Source organism: Glycine soja, chromosome 6 (assembly GCF_004193775.1).
Source record: "Glycine soja cultivar W05 chromosome 6, ASM419377v2, whole genome shotgun sequence".
NCBI classification, from domain to species: domain Eukaryota; kingdom Viridiplantae; phylum Streptophyta; class Magnoliopsida; order Fabales; family Fabaceae; genus Glycine; species Glycine soja.
The window spans coordinates 10,699,151-10,718,141 of record NC_041007.1 but is presented as its reverse complement, the minus strand read 5'-3'; the positions used below and the strand labels follow the sequence as shown (position 1 = coordinate 10,718,141).

General features: G+C 33.8%; 3 protein-coding genes across 5 annotated transcripts; all 3 read right to left on the bottom strand.

Moving 5' to 3' along the window:
• Nucleotides 1-1,047: 1,047 nt before the first annotated feature.
• On the bottom strand, nt 1,048-2,502 carry LOC114415561 (phytolongin Phyl2.2-like). Its single transcript, XM_028380322.1, has one exon. The coding sequence runs from the start codon at nt 2,202-2,204 to the stop codon at nt 1,497-1,499; it is 708 nt and encodes a 235-aa protein (XP_028236123.1). The 5' UTR covers nt 2,205-2,502; the 3' UTR covers nt 1,048-1,496.
• A 1,302-nt stretch (nt 2,503-3,804) lies between these two features.
• On the bottom strand, nt 3,805-12,258 carry LOC114415558 (soluble starch synthase 1, chloroplastic/amyloplastic-like). The gene is made up of 15 exons (XM_028380319.1): nt 11,823-12,258; nt 11,216-11,595; nt 11,005-11,082; nt 10,790-10,914; nt 9,996-10,077; nt 9,120-9,293; nt 8,777-8,858; nt 7,215-7,306; nt 7,066-7,128; nt 6,906-6,995; nt 6,384-6,508; nt 6,175-6,283; nt 6,043-6,098; nt 5,248-5,287; nt 3,805-4,390 (listed from the first exon to the last, which is right to left on the bottom strand). Exons 1-15 carry the CDS (start codon nt 12,115-12,117, stop codon nt 4,235-4,237), a joined length of 1,947 nt encoding a protein of 648 aa, XP_028236120.1. The 5' UTR covers nt 12,118-12,258; the 3' UTR covers nt 3,805-4,234.
• A 1,535-nt stretch (nt 12,259-13,793) lies between these two features.
• On the bottom strand, nt 13,794-18,771 carry LOC114415556 (protein IQ-DOMAIN 1-like). 3 transcript variants are annotated; one of them, XM_028380311.1, is made up of 5 exons: nt 18,525-18,771; nt 18,233-18,340; nt 16,656-16,955; nt 15,206-15,538; nt 13,794-14,738 (listed from the first exon to the last, which is right to left on the bottom strand). In XM_028380311.1, exons 2-5 carry the CDS (start codon nt 18,317-18,319, stop codon nt 14,118-14,120), a joined length of 1,341 nt encoding a protein of 446 aa, XP_028236112.1. In that variant the 5' UTR covers nt 18,320-18,340; nt 18,525-18,771; the 3' UTR covers nt 13,794-14,117. The 3 variants fall into 3 exon arrangements, with proteins under 3 accessions (XP_028236112.1, XP_028236114.1, XP_028236115.1); XM_028380313.1 differs by having other exon boundaries at nt 18,233-18,337; XM_028380314.1 differs by having other exon boundaries at nt 18,233-18,334.
• Between the last annotated feature and the right edge of the window lie 220 nt (nt 18,772-18,991).

Genomic DNA, 18,991 nt, shown 5'->3' with positions numbered 1-18,991 from the left:
AATCATACCATTAAAAAATAACAATTTTTATTTTATTTTATTTGATATTATAAGACACAAAAAATAATCTAAAAACCCAATTCTACAAAACATTAATGTCAAATATAACACGCATTCGATAATCAAAGGAAGACATGCACTGAAACAAATACACTATTGAAAACGTCAATCAGATATTTAAAATTTGCTATTTAGTTATGTTATGCTGCATCCGGTAAATATTTAATATTCCTTAGATCCGAAGGCAGCGTTGCCAACTTAGCACAATAATTGCAGTTTTTTTTTCTTGACATCCATATGGTCTTATCTCTACAAAGCTGGGACTACGCCTGCAACGTGTTCATTGCCCATGTGCTGGTACCCTGAAACTGAACTCTTTTGTCGACCCTAAAAGGATCCTTCATAGTTGGCCACATCAATGTGCCAGCACAATAATTGTCATTCCCTAGTCCCACCACACCGACCCCAAAGACACAATTGCTGAGTTTTTCTCATCTGATTTGGGTTGGTCGAGGGAGTTCACACTTTCAATTTTTATACCAAAAAGATTTCTCTATTCCTGCTGCTGTATCTGACTATCTGGTATCAAAGTTACATATCGAACCCTCCAACCTAACATGTACGTTCACTGATCATTTATGACAAGCATAACTGAAGATTTCTAGGAACAGTTTTTTTACTAAAATGTTAATATCAAACCAACCAAATATAACCAAAGGGTTTAATTTTTTTTTTTTTTAACTGGTAACTTATATAGTAGAAATCACAGAACTCATCTTTTGATCACATCAGAAAACAGAGAAATTAACAGTCTGACGACTGACAAGGATAGATTACTAAATTGATTTGAGAATGAGAATAGATTCAAGAACACCATTTACTCACTCTGCAGTTTCTAAAACAGGATTTCATCCTTCGTATCAAATACTACATGGAACAATCACATCTATCCAATTTCAGAGATAACACAATCACTAAACAATCCGAGAACCAAATAAACGAGACAGGCAACATCATAAAATAAATCAAGTTAGAGTAATAACAATGTTTAGCAAGCAGAAAAGAAGATAAATTATAATATGATAGTGAACATATGGAGTCTGTAATTTTGCACAATTGAACATGACAAGTTAACAAGATGGATCCTTGATAGTTGGATATGCAATTCCCATTAAGAAAAAAAGAAGGAAATTTCCAATGGAAATTGGAAACAAAAAGAAAAGAAAAGAAGAAGGAAGAAGAAGCAAACCAAAACCCCCCAATTACATATTACATATACATAACAGGTATGCTTATGCTTAAGCTCTCTCTGCAGTCTGCAACTTTCACAGTTATCAAGTGTGGATAAAATAAAAACAAGAAGCTAAAAAATCCCACGTCCTTCCAGAGAAAGAAGAAGGGACAAAAACGAAACCGAAAACGAAAAAAACGTGAACTTTTTTTGTTTTTTTATTCAATTTTGAGAGAGAGAAAAAAGTATTGAGAAATTGGATGATTCAATAGGCCATGCACTTGAAGCCGCTGCAGACCCACAACCAGATGACGAAGAGAACCGCGCAGACGAACAAGTCAAGGATGAGGAGGACCCACACGTGTTTCTTCCACACGTGTTTGGCCTTGTTGCTGTGGTTGTAGTTGAGAGGCTGGTGGTGGGGCTTGAGCGAAACGACGTCGTCGGAGACGTCGAGCGTGCCAGGCGCGTCGTTAGGCCTTTTCTTTTTCTTCAAGCCCTGAGGTGGAGGGTTCAGAGGAGGAGGAGGAGGAGGAGGAGGAGAGGCTTGTAGCTGATGGTGGTGGTGGTGGTGGTGGTGGTGAAGCGCGTTTTGGAAGATGGAGGTGAATTGGGATTGGAAAGAGAGAGGGGCAAAATGGTGATTATTGTTGGAAGAGGGTGGTAGGGTTTGGCGGAAGGAGGATCTGATGCGGTGGAGGAAAGGGAGGGTTTGGGATTTGAGGAGAGAGTGGTGGGAGATGGCGAAGAAGACGAAGGGAGGGTCGATGAGGAAGGTGTAGGTGCGGTTATGGACGGTGTGGGAGAAGAGGGTGTGGTTGGGAGGGGCTTGGGCCACGCATTGGGCTGCTAAGGCCTCCATGTTAGGCTCCTTCTCGCTCTGGTGCTGCCCCAGGATCGTCTCCGATCGAGCAATGCACGCGTAGTGGATCAATTCTGGATTCGAAATCATTGCTTCTTTCTTCAATGGCATTGGGATTAGGGATTAGGGATTTGAGGGGATCATTGTTATTCTGTAGAAGATTATTGATTAGGGTTTTGGTTTTGGCATGGAAGGAAGGAAGGAAGGAAGGATTTGGATTGGAATGATGAAAAATGAAAGAAAGGGTGGCGACGCGATGGGATTGGCTGCGCACCGCGCCCAACCACAACCCGAACGAAACTGTCCCTCTCTTTAAGTCCAAATTACCAACTTGTCCTCCTGTCTCTTCTTTCTTTCTACTATTGCCCCCAACCCATTCTCTTGTTCTCGCCTTTCTCTTTTTTACGCCTTTTTCTCTCATGTGTTTATCTCTTTAAAACTGTTAAATAAATCAATCAACCAGGCAAACATGACGATTCCATGAGTGAATAAAAATCTACTACTATCAATCATTATTCTCTTCTAAAGTTATCACTTTTTAAAATTACTACTAGTATAAGAAAAGTGATTTCACTTTTTTCATTTTGTTAGCTTTATTTATTTATAACTAACTAATATTTTAGTTTGTATAACTTGGAGGATAAACATTTATTTTTATAGAATTGTAATTCATAGTAAATACATATTTTTATATATGTATATTATATTTTAAGTTTCTAATAAATAATTTATAGTGTGATAGAAGGATTTTTTAATTATTTTTTAAAATAATATTAAATTCTATTTAAAATAAATAAAAAAAGGATAACTTTAGAAGATATACTCAGTTAAGAAAATCAAGTCTAACAAAAATGAAACACATTGAGATGTTCCATAATTTTTTTGAATGAATTGTTAAATTAAATTAGGAATTATAAGGTTTATTTGATGATTGAATGGATGAAAGGGAGTGAGAGATCGTAGGCATTTTCACTAACAAATTAACACCTTGATCTTAAAAAAATAATTTTTTAAATTAAATTAAATTATAATTAAGAACTATATTTAAAAGAAATAAAATAAAACTAACATTATGTTATATTTTTTATATGAGTCAAAGAACCTGTACTTTATATGTTTTTTTTAAACGATAATTCAACAAAAAATAGCACATTATATTTATTTTACTGCAACATATTATATTAAAAACCTCTTATCCTACATAAGTAATTCTAAAAAAATTTCATATTTCTATATTGTTGAATAACCATCATAAATTATAGCACTTGACTCCTAAGACTGTAATGTATCCTCCTTTGAGTCCTTCCCCCACAAGTTTCTGTTATTTAGACCAGTTATAAAACTAGTATTCGATATAATATTTCATTAAACTTAAAATTCTTTACTCCTTTTGAAGGATATATTCTATCAAAAAGTATACCTTAATCGCCAAATGAATTAGACAAAAGTAACCGAAAAATTACTAGGTTGCAGGCCACCAGGGAGTTGCCTTAACAATCTAACGCAAAAGTGGGTGGGTCAGTCACTGGCTCTGGATATCAAAGAGATGCATGCACAAGACAAAGATTGACGCATCTTGCAAATTGTGTCGGTCATTTTTCATACTTTTTAAGTTTTAACCCATGCTAATAAACAGCTATGGATTTTTAAGAAATCCGAATGTGGCACATGACCAGTTCTAGAACTCTTTTCCAGTACAAAAAGCAATAACTATGCATCACAATTGATTATCCATTTGCCCTTTGTACGGTAAAAAAAGCTTCTAATAGCATTTAATAATATTATTGGCATAGTTACAAAGTGGAGTTTCAATCTGTGTAAAGAAATTTCACGAGGACCTCCTAGCTGAGTTTATGTACCCTATCATATCATCAAAAGAGTACAGGCTCAAGACGGGTGAGATATATATATATATATATATATATATGTGTGTGTGTGTGTGTGTGTGCATTCCTAAAATAAATTGTGTTTCTTAATAAAATTACACCAAGCTGGGAGACTCAAGCGACCAAAGAAAAAATTGCCTCCTTTCTGTTATCACTAAGCCATGATTATGAACATGATAATCTCCTTAAGCAGCCTGAGTATATTGAAAGAAAATCTTGCGTAGATCATCTTTTATGCAAACTTCATTTCAGCTTTCAGCAATAGGGAGGGTCGGTGAATGCCCACTCAATGACTTGCTCGTACTGAGTGGCAGCATTTACCCATGTGTAATCTCTTGTCATGCCTCTTATCATCAACCCCTCCCAAGAAGGCTTGTGTTCATTATATGTTTGAATGGCATATCTTAGAGCCTGTCAAAATTAATAAAAAAAAGTTAACATCACGATGACAAAAGAGTTGAAACATTGTAGTCGGAACATCATGAAAATGAGAAAGTTAGCCAATAGTTCCACATTCCAACATGTTAGTCCACCATAGACTGTATGAAATGAGATTGAAACAGATTCATTGATGTTTTACTGTTTTAGTAACTTGATGTGGCTGTTTTTAACATCTAGAGGCCAACTCAAGATTTAAAAAGCCAACCCAATGATAGCAATGCCAATTAGAGATTAATGATCCCTACCAAGAACCATTTCATCAGCCATATTAAACTAGACCAAGCATGCCATGATTGTCAGTAGACCAAAGGGTAGCACCCCCAATGAGTTCAGACAAGAATATATAGGTTTTGATAGAAATTATGATTACCCATATTATACAGCTTGCTTTCCGTCTAAAGATGGCCCCCTTCCCCCATAGACAAAAGGAAAAGGAAGACAATGAGAGCTCTCACAACTACAAACTTATATTACAACTGTTAGAAAAGTAATTTAATTATAGTATTTATGTAAATAGGACAGATTATATGTTATGTATATATGTTAATTCGAGTAACTGTATGTTCTTGTAATTATGTGCAATTACCCTTGTATTTATGACTCCTATAATATAAATATATGCTTTACTGTCTAATTCAAACATAATTCATCTCATGTCTTTCTTTCTCTCTCTTCTTAACATAACCTTTTGATAATCGACAAGGCAAAAGAAAACCCCATATGAATTTGCAAAAGACAAATAACATAGAATCATCTAGATTAAAATATTAAGATGCTGTCAAAGTATGAAAAACAATGAATTTGCCTGGACAAGAAATCAAGCTTACCGCTAACATGCTATCCTTTGTCAGTGGAGAAAATGTCCACCTGTCAGTGAAGTTCAAAATAATTTCAAACAATATATAATGAGCATATTCATCTTGTATTATGGGGTTGTAAAGTTATCTCTGACCGTGTCAGAAAAAAAACATAGCAGGAAGCAATTCAATAGATTTAGAAAGCTAATTAGTTTATACTTCACTTAAATATGTCAGAAAGAGAAAAAAAAAACATAGAAGGACTAAAAAGTACATTTTTCGGAATTGAGGGCCTAAAATAATACATTTAAATTTAAGGGACAAAAAACAACAGTGACTTAAAATTTGAGGGACAGAGACATATTTAAGCCTTCAGAAAACTAAGTTTGAATAGATGGCCCTGCTTTTTGTTAACGATATTATTTTTTTCCTACAACAATTCCAGTTGACAGTTGTGACCACCTAATCTGTTCTTTTAAAGTATATTTATAATGGGCAAAGTTACATGCCGTCACATTTTATCCAGGCATGTACAGGCTTATGGGAGTTTTTCTGATCACTATATTAAGCTTACTTTCTTTTACAAATTTAAATTATTTCTAATCACTATATTATACTTAGTAATCAGCAATAGGAAATCTCTAACTGCCGTGATTCACAGCAAGAAATTAAAATAAGAGGCATGCTTATTACATAGGTTCCATTTTTTTTATTATGCTATAACTATGTTAATTTCACTTGGACCAAAGTGCTGTAAAGTTTATTAAGAAAATATGGTAATTGGATAATTGAAGAATAATAAATCAAAGCTCATGGACAACATACCCAGTGCTTTCAGCTTTGCTTTCTTCAGTATAGGGATTATAATTATGAACAGTATCCTGTACAAAGAGAAAGGCATATCAAGGCAAAGAAATCATGTTGAACTAGTCAATTGTTTATATTTTATTGACTTACTCTTAGCCCCCCAGTTTCATGAACTACAGGTATAGTTCCATATCTCATTGCATACAACTGATTCAGTCCGCAGGGCTCAAATGCAGATGGCATTAACAGTATATCACAGCTGACCATACCAGGAATACAGTAAGAAGCATAATTGATGTAGATATAGTAAGGAAATTTTGAATGAACTGCAAGTGTCCTATTCATAAATTTTGGATTACCCTGCAGTTATTTTATGAGATATTGGAACATTGAATCCCACCCAACCCCGAAATTTATCTTTATAAGCTGATTCTGTTGCTCTCATCCAGTCTTCATAAATAGGGTTTCCTGAACCTAGCATAACCTGGAAAAAAATAAGGAAAATAACTAGCCATGGAGGAGGGTCACAAATATACAACACACTCCTCAGAACTCAGAAGTTATACTTACATCCATCAATTACAATTTAAGAGGCTTCAATTACTCTCAAATGCAATTATTCATACAAGGAGGTTACATCTGAAGAATGATCAATCACATGATTTTTTTATGGCAAGTATCAAGTTGTTTAAAATTTATTTAGCAGGTATATTCTGCAACGTCTCAAGATATATTTTATACCCTACCAGTAAACACAGCCTACATTTTGACACCACCATGTCCAGGGATTTAATTAGTTTTTTTTTTTTTGGATAGGCCAGGGATTTAATTTGTGATTGAAACATCATCTGTTTATAGAACACATATACAAAATCACTTACAAACTGAACATCAGCTTCCATGAGCTCTGGCATTGCCAACCGAATCAGGTCAATACCTTTCTGGTAGTCCAGTCTTCCAATGAATCCAATCTACAAGTTTCGGCCAAAGTCAATAACAGAAAGAGTGAGCAGAATTTTGCATTGCAGATAACAAACTTACCATTGGACAATCAGGCCTCACTGGAAGACCCAATTCCTTCTGCAACGAAATCTTGCATTCGGCCTGTACATTACATACGATTACAATAAGACAATTTCAGCTTATGAGATACAAAGGAAGGTTGATAAAGGGAAAAAGTGTAAAGCAACCTTCCCCGAAAGGTCATCAGCAGAATAGTTGGAAGCAATATGTTTATCACATGACGGGTCCCATTCAGTGACATCAATTCCATTTGTGATCCCTAGTCAATAATAAAATTGTTACAAGTTTGAGCATCAAGGCACATCATTCAGTAAAGAATTAGTTTTTTGTTTTGCGTTCAAATTCACATTCGTTGACTCACAAGTCACAACTACTTGTACCTGATAGCATAAGGCAGCATCATGAGGAAACAAATAATGACGAGAAGCATCGAAAGTTTTAGTGCTTGAAAACTAACAATTTCTTTTCTACTGAAGTAGTGAATTTGTGAAATCGAATTGGGATGTTATTCTAACAATTAAAGGGACTTTCAACAATTTTCTATTCAAAATACAGACCAGTATCAATACAACAGATTCTATGACACCAGTCAAGAATTCCAAGCAAATACATTACCTAATTGACTAGCCAAAGCAGCGTTAGCATTTTATCCAAATGCATTACCTAATTGACTAGCAAGAAGTTATCTGAACAATACTGGTTGATGGCAAAACAAAACGGAAAATGAATTGAAGCCCCCTTAACTCTAGCCCATTTCCCCTTTCTGCCCCTCATTTTGTCTATTTTATGTTAATGATTTGCCACCAATGCCACACTTACCCTGTGTTTTGATGAGATGAAAAATAATGAGGATAGAAAATTTTTAAAATTACTTCTTGAATTTTCTTTCCTCTAAACTTTTCTTTCTGCTTTTTCTTCAATCAAGCAATAGAATTTTTCAAATTTCAAAAGTTTTAATTCGTCTCTATTTTCTCATTCCTTCCAAGCAATAAACATGGTATTATACTTGAATGATCCTAACACCAATGATTAAATCATCAAATTAATTTCGGGGTGTAGAAACTAAGGTCTGTTAAAATTAGTCACTCTAAAATAACAATTAATAAAAAGTTAGCTGCGGTGTTGCAGAAAATTGAAAGTTGGACAGGGTTCTATGCATTTTTTTATGGGGGAAAAATCTTGCAATTAGATATACAGATATGAAGTCTTCTAATCAATTCATTAGAAGACTTCTAGCCTCATTATTGTATCAAATTTGTGATACTAGTTATTTGCCATCAAATCCAGTAAACATGAAATATTGCTTTCAAATAGGATTTGATTCACAACAGAGTAAAAGAAATACTTAAGATATGCACTGACTGTTAAATTGAGAAGATCACAAGGTACTGGTGTAACAAGAATAGAAAAATTTGTTAATCCCCCTGTTGATTAGTTTTAGTAAGTTTACATTGAAATAAAGCTACTTTTATGGGTGTCAATGTCCAACAACAACATCAAGCTTAAATGTAAAACATATAATCTGAAACTTTATTGGAGATACGCATTTGCACCGAAGATAATTATTTCACCCAGGCTTGAATATTGCTAGAAGATTTACAGTTGCTTTAGGAGTATAAACCACATGTTATCAACACCAAAATATCAGTCATAAATAAATCTTTGATAGGATGAGCATCAAACTGTATGCTTTAAGAAGAAGAAATATATAAAAAAATTAAAAACATACCACTGAGAATACTTTTTCGACTGCTTAATAAATCATGTAGACCACATCCACCTTCACTAGTTGTTATCTCCCAGGAATAGCCCTGAAAAAGAGAGGCAGATCTTTATGCATTGCATATCATTACATAGTAAATACAAGTCACTAGTCTTCTACAAAAATTTTAATTTATTATGATATCATACTATCATAGTGATGAAAAGTTTTATGTTCTGAGTGATTAACAACATTTTAAAATTAGTGTCCAATATGAGGAACAGAAAGGATACCGAGAAACAAAGAAATACCCAATATTTGACACAATAAAACAGAAGGAAGTAGAATATTTAGTTTGCAGTATTATGACCTTGCTTACTGTAACAATCCGGTCAGATGTAACAACAGCACCTTTTAGAAAGTTGACAGCTTCTCCCGTGTCAAGAGCATGTGTCCTTGCCCACGTAGGGAACACCCATCCCAGTGCTCCATACCATTCTGGAGGTAGCCCCAAATTGCTATATGTAATTGCAGGTTCCACTCCCTAACATATAATTTAATCAGCTTCTTTGCTGATATAAAAAGACTCAACAACATAAAGATGTGAGGTACACCATCTAAGAATTTACAACAACTAATTCTGTAGGTTATTGCTCACACAGTCTCATCCAGAGTCCTTAATTATGTTATAAACTTCTTGAATTAATATCAATAGACATTATATTTAACAAAGCATTATGGACCATAGCTGTAGCATTACAGATCAAAGACTACATCATTTTCCAAGAGTGTTCACTAACACAGATTAGAATCTTTGATATGCATGCACAGCCACAATCATGTTCAAATTGTTCATTTCAATGTGACAACCACCAACACAACAGTATATTACATATTAATGAAGTCTAAAATAAATCACACCAAATGGGATTGTGCTTGGCTGTTGGTATAAACTTAAAGATAAAAGTAATAATTTTCACTTTTTAACAATGTACTTGTTATTATAGGCCTTTCAGAATCTATCTGTCTAATTTCTAGAACGTGACTTAAGAATCACTGATAAGAGGCAGCCAAGCTGAAGGCATCTGGATGGAAAGTATAAAATAGAACTCATAGAGACACTTGTTAAGTACTTTTGTTGTTGATGTTTGAAATCTCATTTTAAGAAACAGATTAAAGCATGATGTTTTGCGCTGCTCTTAGTAACATCAACAAAATAAAATGAAATGAAAATGAATTAACTTACCTGGTGTGCTATATTATGTATCACCAAAATACTACGTGCATCCTTATATACCCCATGTGGACGATACTTCGCTGCCAAAAGTCTGCACCACAATCAAAGTACTAGTTCTCATCCTCAGTGAAACAATAATATCAACTCAGACAAGAACCTCAAAATGAAACTTAAAAATGTGAAAATCCACATGACATAATGATGCCTAATAATAACTAAATGGGTAAATTACACTGATCTCCGTTGGGATATGCTTAGACTACATTGCCCACACCCCAAATTTTAAATTTTTTACTTTTTTCCCCTAAGAGACAAAATAAGCTACACTTTAGTTCATTTTAATGTAAACAAACTTCTTATTTTCTAGGGACATTTTCTTTTCTGTGCAACTTTCAGTAGCACAAACAGCTAATTACAAACGATTTTAGGTTTTTATAAGATGAAATGAAGTTTTAAACATCCCTACCATCGATTTTTGATGATGTTGAGGATCTCAAAGAGGGAAAAATTGTCCTTGAGAAGTTTGTTTACATTACAATTGAATGGATTAAAGTATGACAAGTCTTAATCTCTCGGGGGAAGGTAGAGCAATAGAAGCATCTATATGAGAGGAGAGCATAATTCTCTCTAATTATATAGTTGCCAAAAAAAAAATTACAGGACTCTTGGGGAGCCATTTGAAGAAAGATAGTCTTTACTAAAGCAAATGTATTTGCTCCTTTATTTTGATAAAGAACCGGGGGAAAAACACATTGTATTTCTTCATTTGCAAAAAAAGGGTGGATAAAGGTAGGTATGCATACATTGGAACTAGGCTGGCATGCCAATCATTAGCAAGGAATAAACATTTTTCTCCATAAGTAAACCCTCCCAATGGAAGCACCAATGGGGCTTCACATGCTGCATGGCAAAGTAAAGTGAACCGAAACTGTAAAACCAAATGAGAAAGAAAGTTTATCATTATTCATGAATGTATAACACTGATCTAGCATCAAAGCTAGAATTAACAAGAATATACCTGATTATCCCCAAAAGTCCCAAACGTGTCTCCATACGGATTCCCTGGTCTATGGAATGAGGGATGGTCCACAAATACCTAAAACAACAAGGCAGCACCAAGCATCATCCACGAAGAAACAAAGTATATCTTATGAAGTAAGAAACCAAATGGTTTTGAACAACTCTAGAGTAACAAAAGCCTAAAACCAAAAAAAATCTAAAGTTCATACCCAATCAACTCCTTCCCTATACTCATGGTAAAAGCCAATTTCTTGAGCACCTCCAAAGCAAAACACTTTGGTGGATTGATCAAGATCAACTGCCCCGGCAAACTTGAGATCCTCAGGGGTACCATGAATGTATCTCGGCGTGACAACCATGACACGGTGTCCACGGCCCGCGAGTGCTATCGGTAAAGAGCCACAAACATCAGCAAGGCCACCGGTCTTCGAATATGGTGCCGCTTCAGAAGTCACGAAAACAATGTTATGGGACACTCTAGTCTTAGCTCCCTCTTCTTCTGTATCTTCAATCTCAGGTTTTTCAACCTCATCGCTACTAGAATCTTCCTCAGTTATTGTGTGTGACACACTCATCAACTCTTCGAGACCTGTGACGACACTTTGATCAACTCTTCAAGACCAAAAAATATATAACATCCTCTAAAACATGATGGATGCAACACTATTCTCTAATTGTAATCATAACATAAAAATAGTACACCATATTTTCAATTCAATGAAAAAGGAGGAATTAGAATAACTGAATAAGCCTAGTGAGATTTTCAAATGCATGCCAGTCAGTGAAATGAAAAATGAATTAAGAAAGGTATGAAACCAGAGTCAGGAAGCAAGCGAAAGCCAACGAGATAGCCAAAATCGTCGGTTTCTCTGGCAATGAGGAGAGCTCTATCGTCTTTGTGGTGAGAGGTTTGGTCTTCGAAAGAGAAGGGACCGCCTTGTGAAGTAGCGCCGCCACCGCCGCCTTGAAGGTTAGCGGAAAATGATCGCAAGTTGGCATTTCTAGTTTTTCTATTGAGAAGAGAAGGGAAACGAGGTTGCCTTATTGATTGTGGTGGTGGTGATGCGCGAGGATGAAGAAGAAGAAGAGGAACAAGTTCCAGAGACTCCATGAGGAGGGAAGGAATCGTGAACCAAAAAAGGAAAGAGGAGAACAAAAAGAAGCACCAAACACTGCACACTTCACGAGTTCACATGACATGTATTGTAAGGTGGAAGTTAGATTTGGAAAGAGAAAAACGTACGAATACCATGCGTTAGATCCTGAATAAGCGCCAAAACTCATATAACCAAGATTAACGATATTTTTTGTGTGAAGGAAAACGATTAGAGATATTTTTTATTTTTGGACATATCGCAATGTAACGTTATTCCATTAGGATTTTAAATGATTATTTTGGTATAAAAAATCTCATAGATTTTAAAGACTGTGTGAGAATATTATGATTTATTAAATTTTTTTTTATAATTTTTTTATAATAATTTAAATTTTAATGGATTTATATCATAAATATTTGAAGAATTTAAAAATATTTTATGAATTTATAAGATTTAAAAAGACTCTATGAATTTTTAAAAACACATTTAAAATTATAAAAGTTGATGAAAAAATAAGAAAAAAATATGAGATTTGAATAAAAAAAATCAATATAATTTTTTTAATCTTTTAATAGCTAAACTATTTCTAGCTTTAGGGTTTCCTATACCAATACTTCTTACAATGGCATATTCTCATTCTTACTTTTGGATTTAAACAACATATTTAAAATTATACGCTAATTTTTTGATTTTTTTTAATTACTATAATACAAATTCAATTACATGTTTAAATGAAATGCAATAATAAACTTATACTAAAAGGGAGTGATGATGGTAAAAAATTTGTAAAAGGATTACTGAGTTATGGGTAAGATAAAATTAAGGGTGACAATCATGAAAACATTGCGTCGAGTGGGTAATGAACATAGTTAATATAAAAAAAACATAATTAACATTGACACATAAGACAAATATTAATTTAATTTAGAAAACAAACAAAAAAGAGAAGAGGAAGGAGTATATTTCATATTTTTTTTGTTCCAAAATAATATCCATTGAAATTTATATATTTTTTAATACCAAAAGACTTTAAGTTATAAAAAAATCCTAATTGAAATCATCAAATTTTGTTATACTGCTTGAAAAATCTTAAAAGTCTTCATTGAATACCACGAGTTTATTTATATCATTTAAAAATCTTGATTAAATATCACAACACTTTTCATAAAATAAAATCCTTTGAAATCATAATCCAATTTACCTTCTTATATTTTATTGATTTCAATCTGAATAGTTCTTTTGTAGGTTGTTCTTTAAAACATTTTTTTTTTTGCAACAAGGTATTCATGTAGTTGTAAGTTATGAAACTAATCATCAAAACTTAGAGATTACTAAATAAATTTTGTCTCTTTCAATAAAATCTTCTTCATGAACAAAAAATTGAACCCCGTATAATTATCAATATACTTAAAAAATCCAATTATTTATTAATTGTGTTATAATTTGTATTTTTTGTTCAATCGTATTTAATACAAAATCTTATTTCTAATATTGTAATGATATTATTGATTTTTTTTTAATTTACAGCGTGTTTAAACAGAAGAAAGAATTATGTTTGGGACGCTAAGAGTGAAGATATTAATTACACAAGATATGAAAAATCACATTCAAGATGTGAACTTAAGCACGCTATTAAATTTGTATATTTTATTTTTATGACAAATAAAAATTGTGCATTTTTCAATGAAAAGAAACACTCAAACAAATATTAATTTTCTTTAGAAAAAAAAACAAAAAACCAAACATTTTCTTACATGCCAAACAGAACATAAAATGGGGTTCCTAGACATTACGATCTCACTTTTTTTGGTGTGTTTAAGGAGGAAAGGGGTATACAATCTCAGATATTGTTGTTCATGACTCGACAGTCGACACCACGACATATTATAGTAAGAACCATTGCATGTCAACGACCGAAGTTCAGACCATACAAACGCATGCTATTATTATGATTATGATATATAGAAAAATAAATTAATTAATGAAGTCAAAGGCCAACCATAAATTAATCAAGTCAAGGCCAGCCATTGGTGGCTCCAAGGGGAAGGGCCCAATCCTCAATGTGAACATTATCTGGGCTGCCACCTGAAATCCGTCTAGATTGGAGACGAATCTCATTAATTTTTGGGTTTGGGCTTCTCGGGGAGACATGGGCTGAAGTGGGCCCACCGGAGCTAGATGAGTCACAGCCTAGCCCAATAGCAGAACTTCTCCTGGTGGATGAGTTCCAGTGAGGCCCAGGTGAACCACGTTGCTTAAACGGGCCTTGAGGCCCTTGACTCCTAACCTTGGCCTTTGCAGACAGGGTTGGGGCCATGTAGCTAGGTATACCTGCACTATGCTGGCGCTGGTGGTACCTATTAGAAATTGGGCTTGTGTCATAAGATTCTTGGTTCATGAAGCCCATGTTAGCAGCCATGTCCATTTCAACTGTCTTTTCTTCAGACATGTCATCAGTGGTAGCATTAGCAAGAGTCCTATAAAGGGTCTCACGTGGTCTTAAGTTGGGTGATTGTTGTGATGACATCCAACGTTCCAACCAGTTCCAATCCAATTGTGGTCTTTCACGCTCAGTGTTGTAGCATCCTATATCATCACCATTTGGGTCTATGTGCATGTATTGCTTCAGCTGCCGCTGCACACAAAATGATCAACAATTAAAATGTATATAGGACAATGAAATAATATGCAATTATCATTCCAATGCATTTTGCATGTAGAGGAACTATTATCATGCTCTCAACTACTAATTTTTCTCTCATAAGTTATTGAAAAACATAAAAGTAAATGAACATTTTTCTCCTTAATAGTGTGAAATAGTGATAATAATGTACATGATTTAATCTTAAATTTATAAAAAAAAATACTATGTGCTTAAATGTACATGATTATTTAATTTTGTCAATAAATTAAAAAGTTCAATAATTAATTTATCATTAAATAATAAGTTAACACCTAACTAAATCAAAACTTTCGTTCTTTGGTAAATTAAATAGTTATGACTTTATCCATTGAAGAAAAAGAAAAATAGTGATTTATCAAAAACTTATGATAATTTTTGGTGCATGTGGGTTTGAATGAAGGTTGGACAAAAAAGAATACCTGGCAGTTGAAAGCGTAAGCAAGAGCTCTCTCCCTTTTCATTACAGCTTCATGTTTCCTGAAATAATGGTTTTCCTTAATGTGCTGGGAAGCATCCATATCTAACATTTTGATGGGGCTCAAAAACTGCTTAGGACATTCATGTTGTTCCTCAACTCTTCTCTGAAGCTTCTCCTCAGTCAACTCCAGTCTGCGAGCTCTTACTCTTGCCTGCACTCGAACCAATGCATGCATGCATCGCATTGTCATCTGAGCTTGCTTTCGCACATTATGTCCCCTCACTAGCGCTTGCAGCCTCACCAATCCCTTCAAAGCACGCAATGCACGTCGAGCCTACACAATTCAACACGTACTCTATACCATATCAAATTTGCCTTACTTCAAGTTAGACACAATCAATCAAAAAGCTTACACAATCATTAAGGGAATAATTCTGTGCTCAACTTATCTTAATATTAGATTTAAATATATTTTTAGTTTATGTAAATTAGTGTATTTTTTTTAATTTTTGGTCATAAGTTTATTTTTTAAAATTTTAGTGTAATGTAAGTTTATGTTTTTTTAATTTTGATCATTATAAGATGTTTTCTTATTTTTACTTCTTCTAAATTTACGTTTTTTCAATTTTAATTTAATCCTTTTAAGTATAAATATAAAAATTATAAATAAAAATATTAGAATCTTAAAAAAAAAATTGAAATTAAAACCACAAATTTACAAGGACTATAAATAAAAAAAAAAATTTACATGACTTATATAAAATTAAAAAAAAATGTTAATTTATGGAACTAAAATTAAAAAAAATAAACTTACAAAAGACAAAAATAAAAAAATATTACCTTACAGAAAAAAAATACATATATTTAACCTTTAATATTATTCTGAACTTTATACAAGTATTATAGCTAGTCATGCAAGAATTTCTAATCTTGCAGATTACCCCCTTTATTATCACAACCTAATTTTGTGTTCTTCTGGTTAGTTTTCTGCTACTCCGTACACAATGAATTAAATTATTTTCCCCATAAGTTTACCATATGTATAATAAATCAATGTGAACTTCAATGTTTAAAGACGAAGGGGTCGCATATAGTACTATATGCAAGTGTCATTCATTCATAATAAAAGTAACTCTAAAACTTTGAGAGTGGGTGGCATATTTATGGTTCATACCAAACCAAATGAACTAAAATATGTTACACCGTTATACTGTGATATTAAACAACTAACAACAACTTCAACCGAAGAAGACAAGAAATAATTACTTCAATCTTGCATGCGACATATAAGATCGGTTTAATGATAAATGGAGAAGAAAAGAGGAGAGAAATCGCAAATTCAAATTTTCTTACTAATAAAAACTAATAATACTAATAACTAACATTTTTGTTGATAAAAAAAAAAAAGACAAACCCCAATATTGTAAGAGAAAGACAAAGGAGGGACATACAAGGTAGCCTCTGTAGTATGATTGAATGAGTATTGCAGCTCTTTCTTCCTTCGGCTGGCGTCCATAACCCGCCAATCTTACAACTCTAGCAGCTGCTTGAGCAGCTGCCACCGCCGCCTCGGCGGCAGCGGCAGTTGCTGCTGCAAAGGCAACGGCATGGTTTCTATCTTCAGTCACTGGTGTTGACGACGTGGCACTTCCTTCATTGATAACATCTGGAGAACTCTCTGCAGGAAAATGCTCCACAGAAACCTCCTCTGGCGCCACATGCTGCTGCCACTGCTCTTCCTTGTTCTCTTTCTGAAAGTGGAAATAGTGAAATACCAACATCCATCAAACTCTAATTAGCACTCATTTGGGAAAATCACAAGGACTAAAAAAACAACATCAACACGGAATGCGTTTTGTTTTAACATGATTGAGATCTTACGTGGGAAGCACATGATGATGGAGATGAATGATGTGATGGGGTGGGTGGTATGATAACTATGTGACACAAATACTAGTAAAATTATTTGATATACATGTTCACATGATAGGGGACCATGTACACATAATTACACACTGTATTGTTGGGTCGATGGTCCTAAGGATCAGGTCGCTCATCCTTTTTATGTGGCAGCACAAAAGACAACAAAAACAACAACTAAGAAGTCCACTTTACTTTTACTATCCTAACGGAGGAGCTATTAGCCTTCAATGTGTATGGTAGAATGAAGTGATAGCATTAATTACGCTGCAGTTATAAGCAATTTCTGTTTTCTTAAGGTTTGTTGGGGATTGAGTAAAAGGTCATGATCATGGCTCGTGACTAGTTCGATAACTTGGAGCTGAATTCGGTATTAATGATCATAATATATACTATTAAGTCGTCGACCTAGTTAGAATATCCTGTCCCTCCAAGGTTAACTATTTTCTTTCTTATACCAGAACTAATCTTAGAAATAATCATGGTGCAGTAAGATAAAACTAACTGTCTATGAAACTCATTCGAGTATTTAACACAATTTATCTAGCAAGTTAAAAGAATCTCGCACTAATTGATGCAGGCTCAATATTCTTCAAGGTTAATCAGTTTAGTTTTGCCCATAAGATGATAAAAAAATTGATTTGAAAAAAAAAACATTTTTAGAAAGTCAATTTCATCGTACAAAAATTTATGCCTTGAATTAGTCTTCAAATAATGCTATGGAGAGTATCACAATTTGTAGTCAGATAACATTATAAAAAATCTTTACAATATTACTCATTCTAATTAAATTATAAAAAAATATGATTTAACAGTGAAACATAATCTTAAAAGGAATAGATTAAAATCTATTTTGGAAATCTTCAAACCATGAAAAAGCGTATTTACTGGAATGGTAAATGACTAAAAAAAAAAAGAAAGAAAGAAAGAAAGACAAGTCAAGGCAAGAATTTCATTATGTTTATGGAACTCCAATGAAAATGGAAAATCCTAATTCAGAAAAAAACTAGTTTAGAAGAATCAAAAGAAGAAGAAAAAAGAATGAAATTAAAATTAAAAAAAATGTAAGATTAGCAAATAATTTTCCAAAAACAGGGGAAGGGATCACCTTCTTCTCCGGCACCGGCGAGTCCTTAGAAGAAGACTTGAAAACTTTCTTCACCGACGAGAACCAGCTCCCTCCTTTCTTCCCCATCGTCGAGGAAAGAATCTGCTTCTTAATCCGCCACCACAATCATATGCATTACAAAATCAGACATGTCAGAACCTCAAAAGGTGAATTGTAACCATCTCAAGTCTCATTCGACCAACCAAAAACATCCTACGACACGCTACGTTACGTGGGAAGCAACGAAGAGAAGAGAAAATGGGGTTATGTTATGAAAAACATGCGTGAGTACCTGGTGCAGAGGCCAATGTTGGTGTTTGGCCTTTACTTGGCATATTTGAGATTCATGAGAAAGAGGTGTTTGGTCCGAGAAAGTGTGAATTCAGATGAAGAAAGACAGAAACTCAGAAAGAGAGGATGGTGTGAGGACTGGACAGAGCCTCTCAGAGTGTGTACATGAGATTGAGAGAGACAGATTGGTAGTAACCGTAATCGCTTTGTGTGGGAGAAAGAGAATCTAAATAGGAGGAGGAAATAAAATGGGATCCAAGTTCCACAGTTTACATTGTCAAATGTGAAGGTTAATTTATTGCATGTAAATTTTTCCTGATGATTAGAAATTATTTTACATGTAATTTTTAAATAATTATTATAATGTAAAACTTTTATAATGTAAATGGAGTATGTAGGGTTTTTTTTAAGTCAAGAGTAAAATTTTTTGGGGGGTGAAAATAGATATAAAAGTTTTAATCAAAGTTA

Bases quoted from the DNA above. Each gene is read 5' to 3' on its own strand.
- LOC114415561 (XM_028380322.1), bottom strand. From the start codon at position 2,204: ATGCCATTGAAGAAAGAAGCAATGATTTCGAATCCAGAATTGATCCAC.
- LOC114415558 (XM_028380319.1), bottom strand. From the start codon at position 12,117: ATGGAGTCTCTGGAACTTGTTCCTCTTCTTCTTCTTCATCCTCGCGCA. The intron at 6,284-6,383 runs GTAATCCAAAAT...TGGTATGGTCAG, and splicing joins TCTCATAAAATAACTGCAGG to CTGTGATATACTGTTAATGC. The intron at 4,391-5,247 runs GTAAGCTTGATT...TAATTTTGACAG, and splicing joins CAAAGGATAGCATGTTAGCG to GCTCTAAGATATGCCATTCA.
- LOC114415556 (XM_028380311.1), bottom strand. From the start codon at position 18,319: ATGGGGAAGAAAGGAGGGAGCTGGTTCTCGTCGGTGAAGAAAGTTTTC. The intron at 15,539-16,655 runs GTATGTCCCTCC...TGAATTGTGTAG, and splicing joins CATACTACAGAGGCTACCTT to GCTCGACGTGCATTGCGTGC. The intron at 14,739-15,205 runs GTATTCTTTTTT...TTTTGTGTGCAG, and splicing joins CTTACGCTTTCAACTGCCAG to CGGCAGCTGAAGCAATACAT.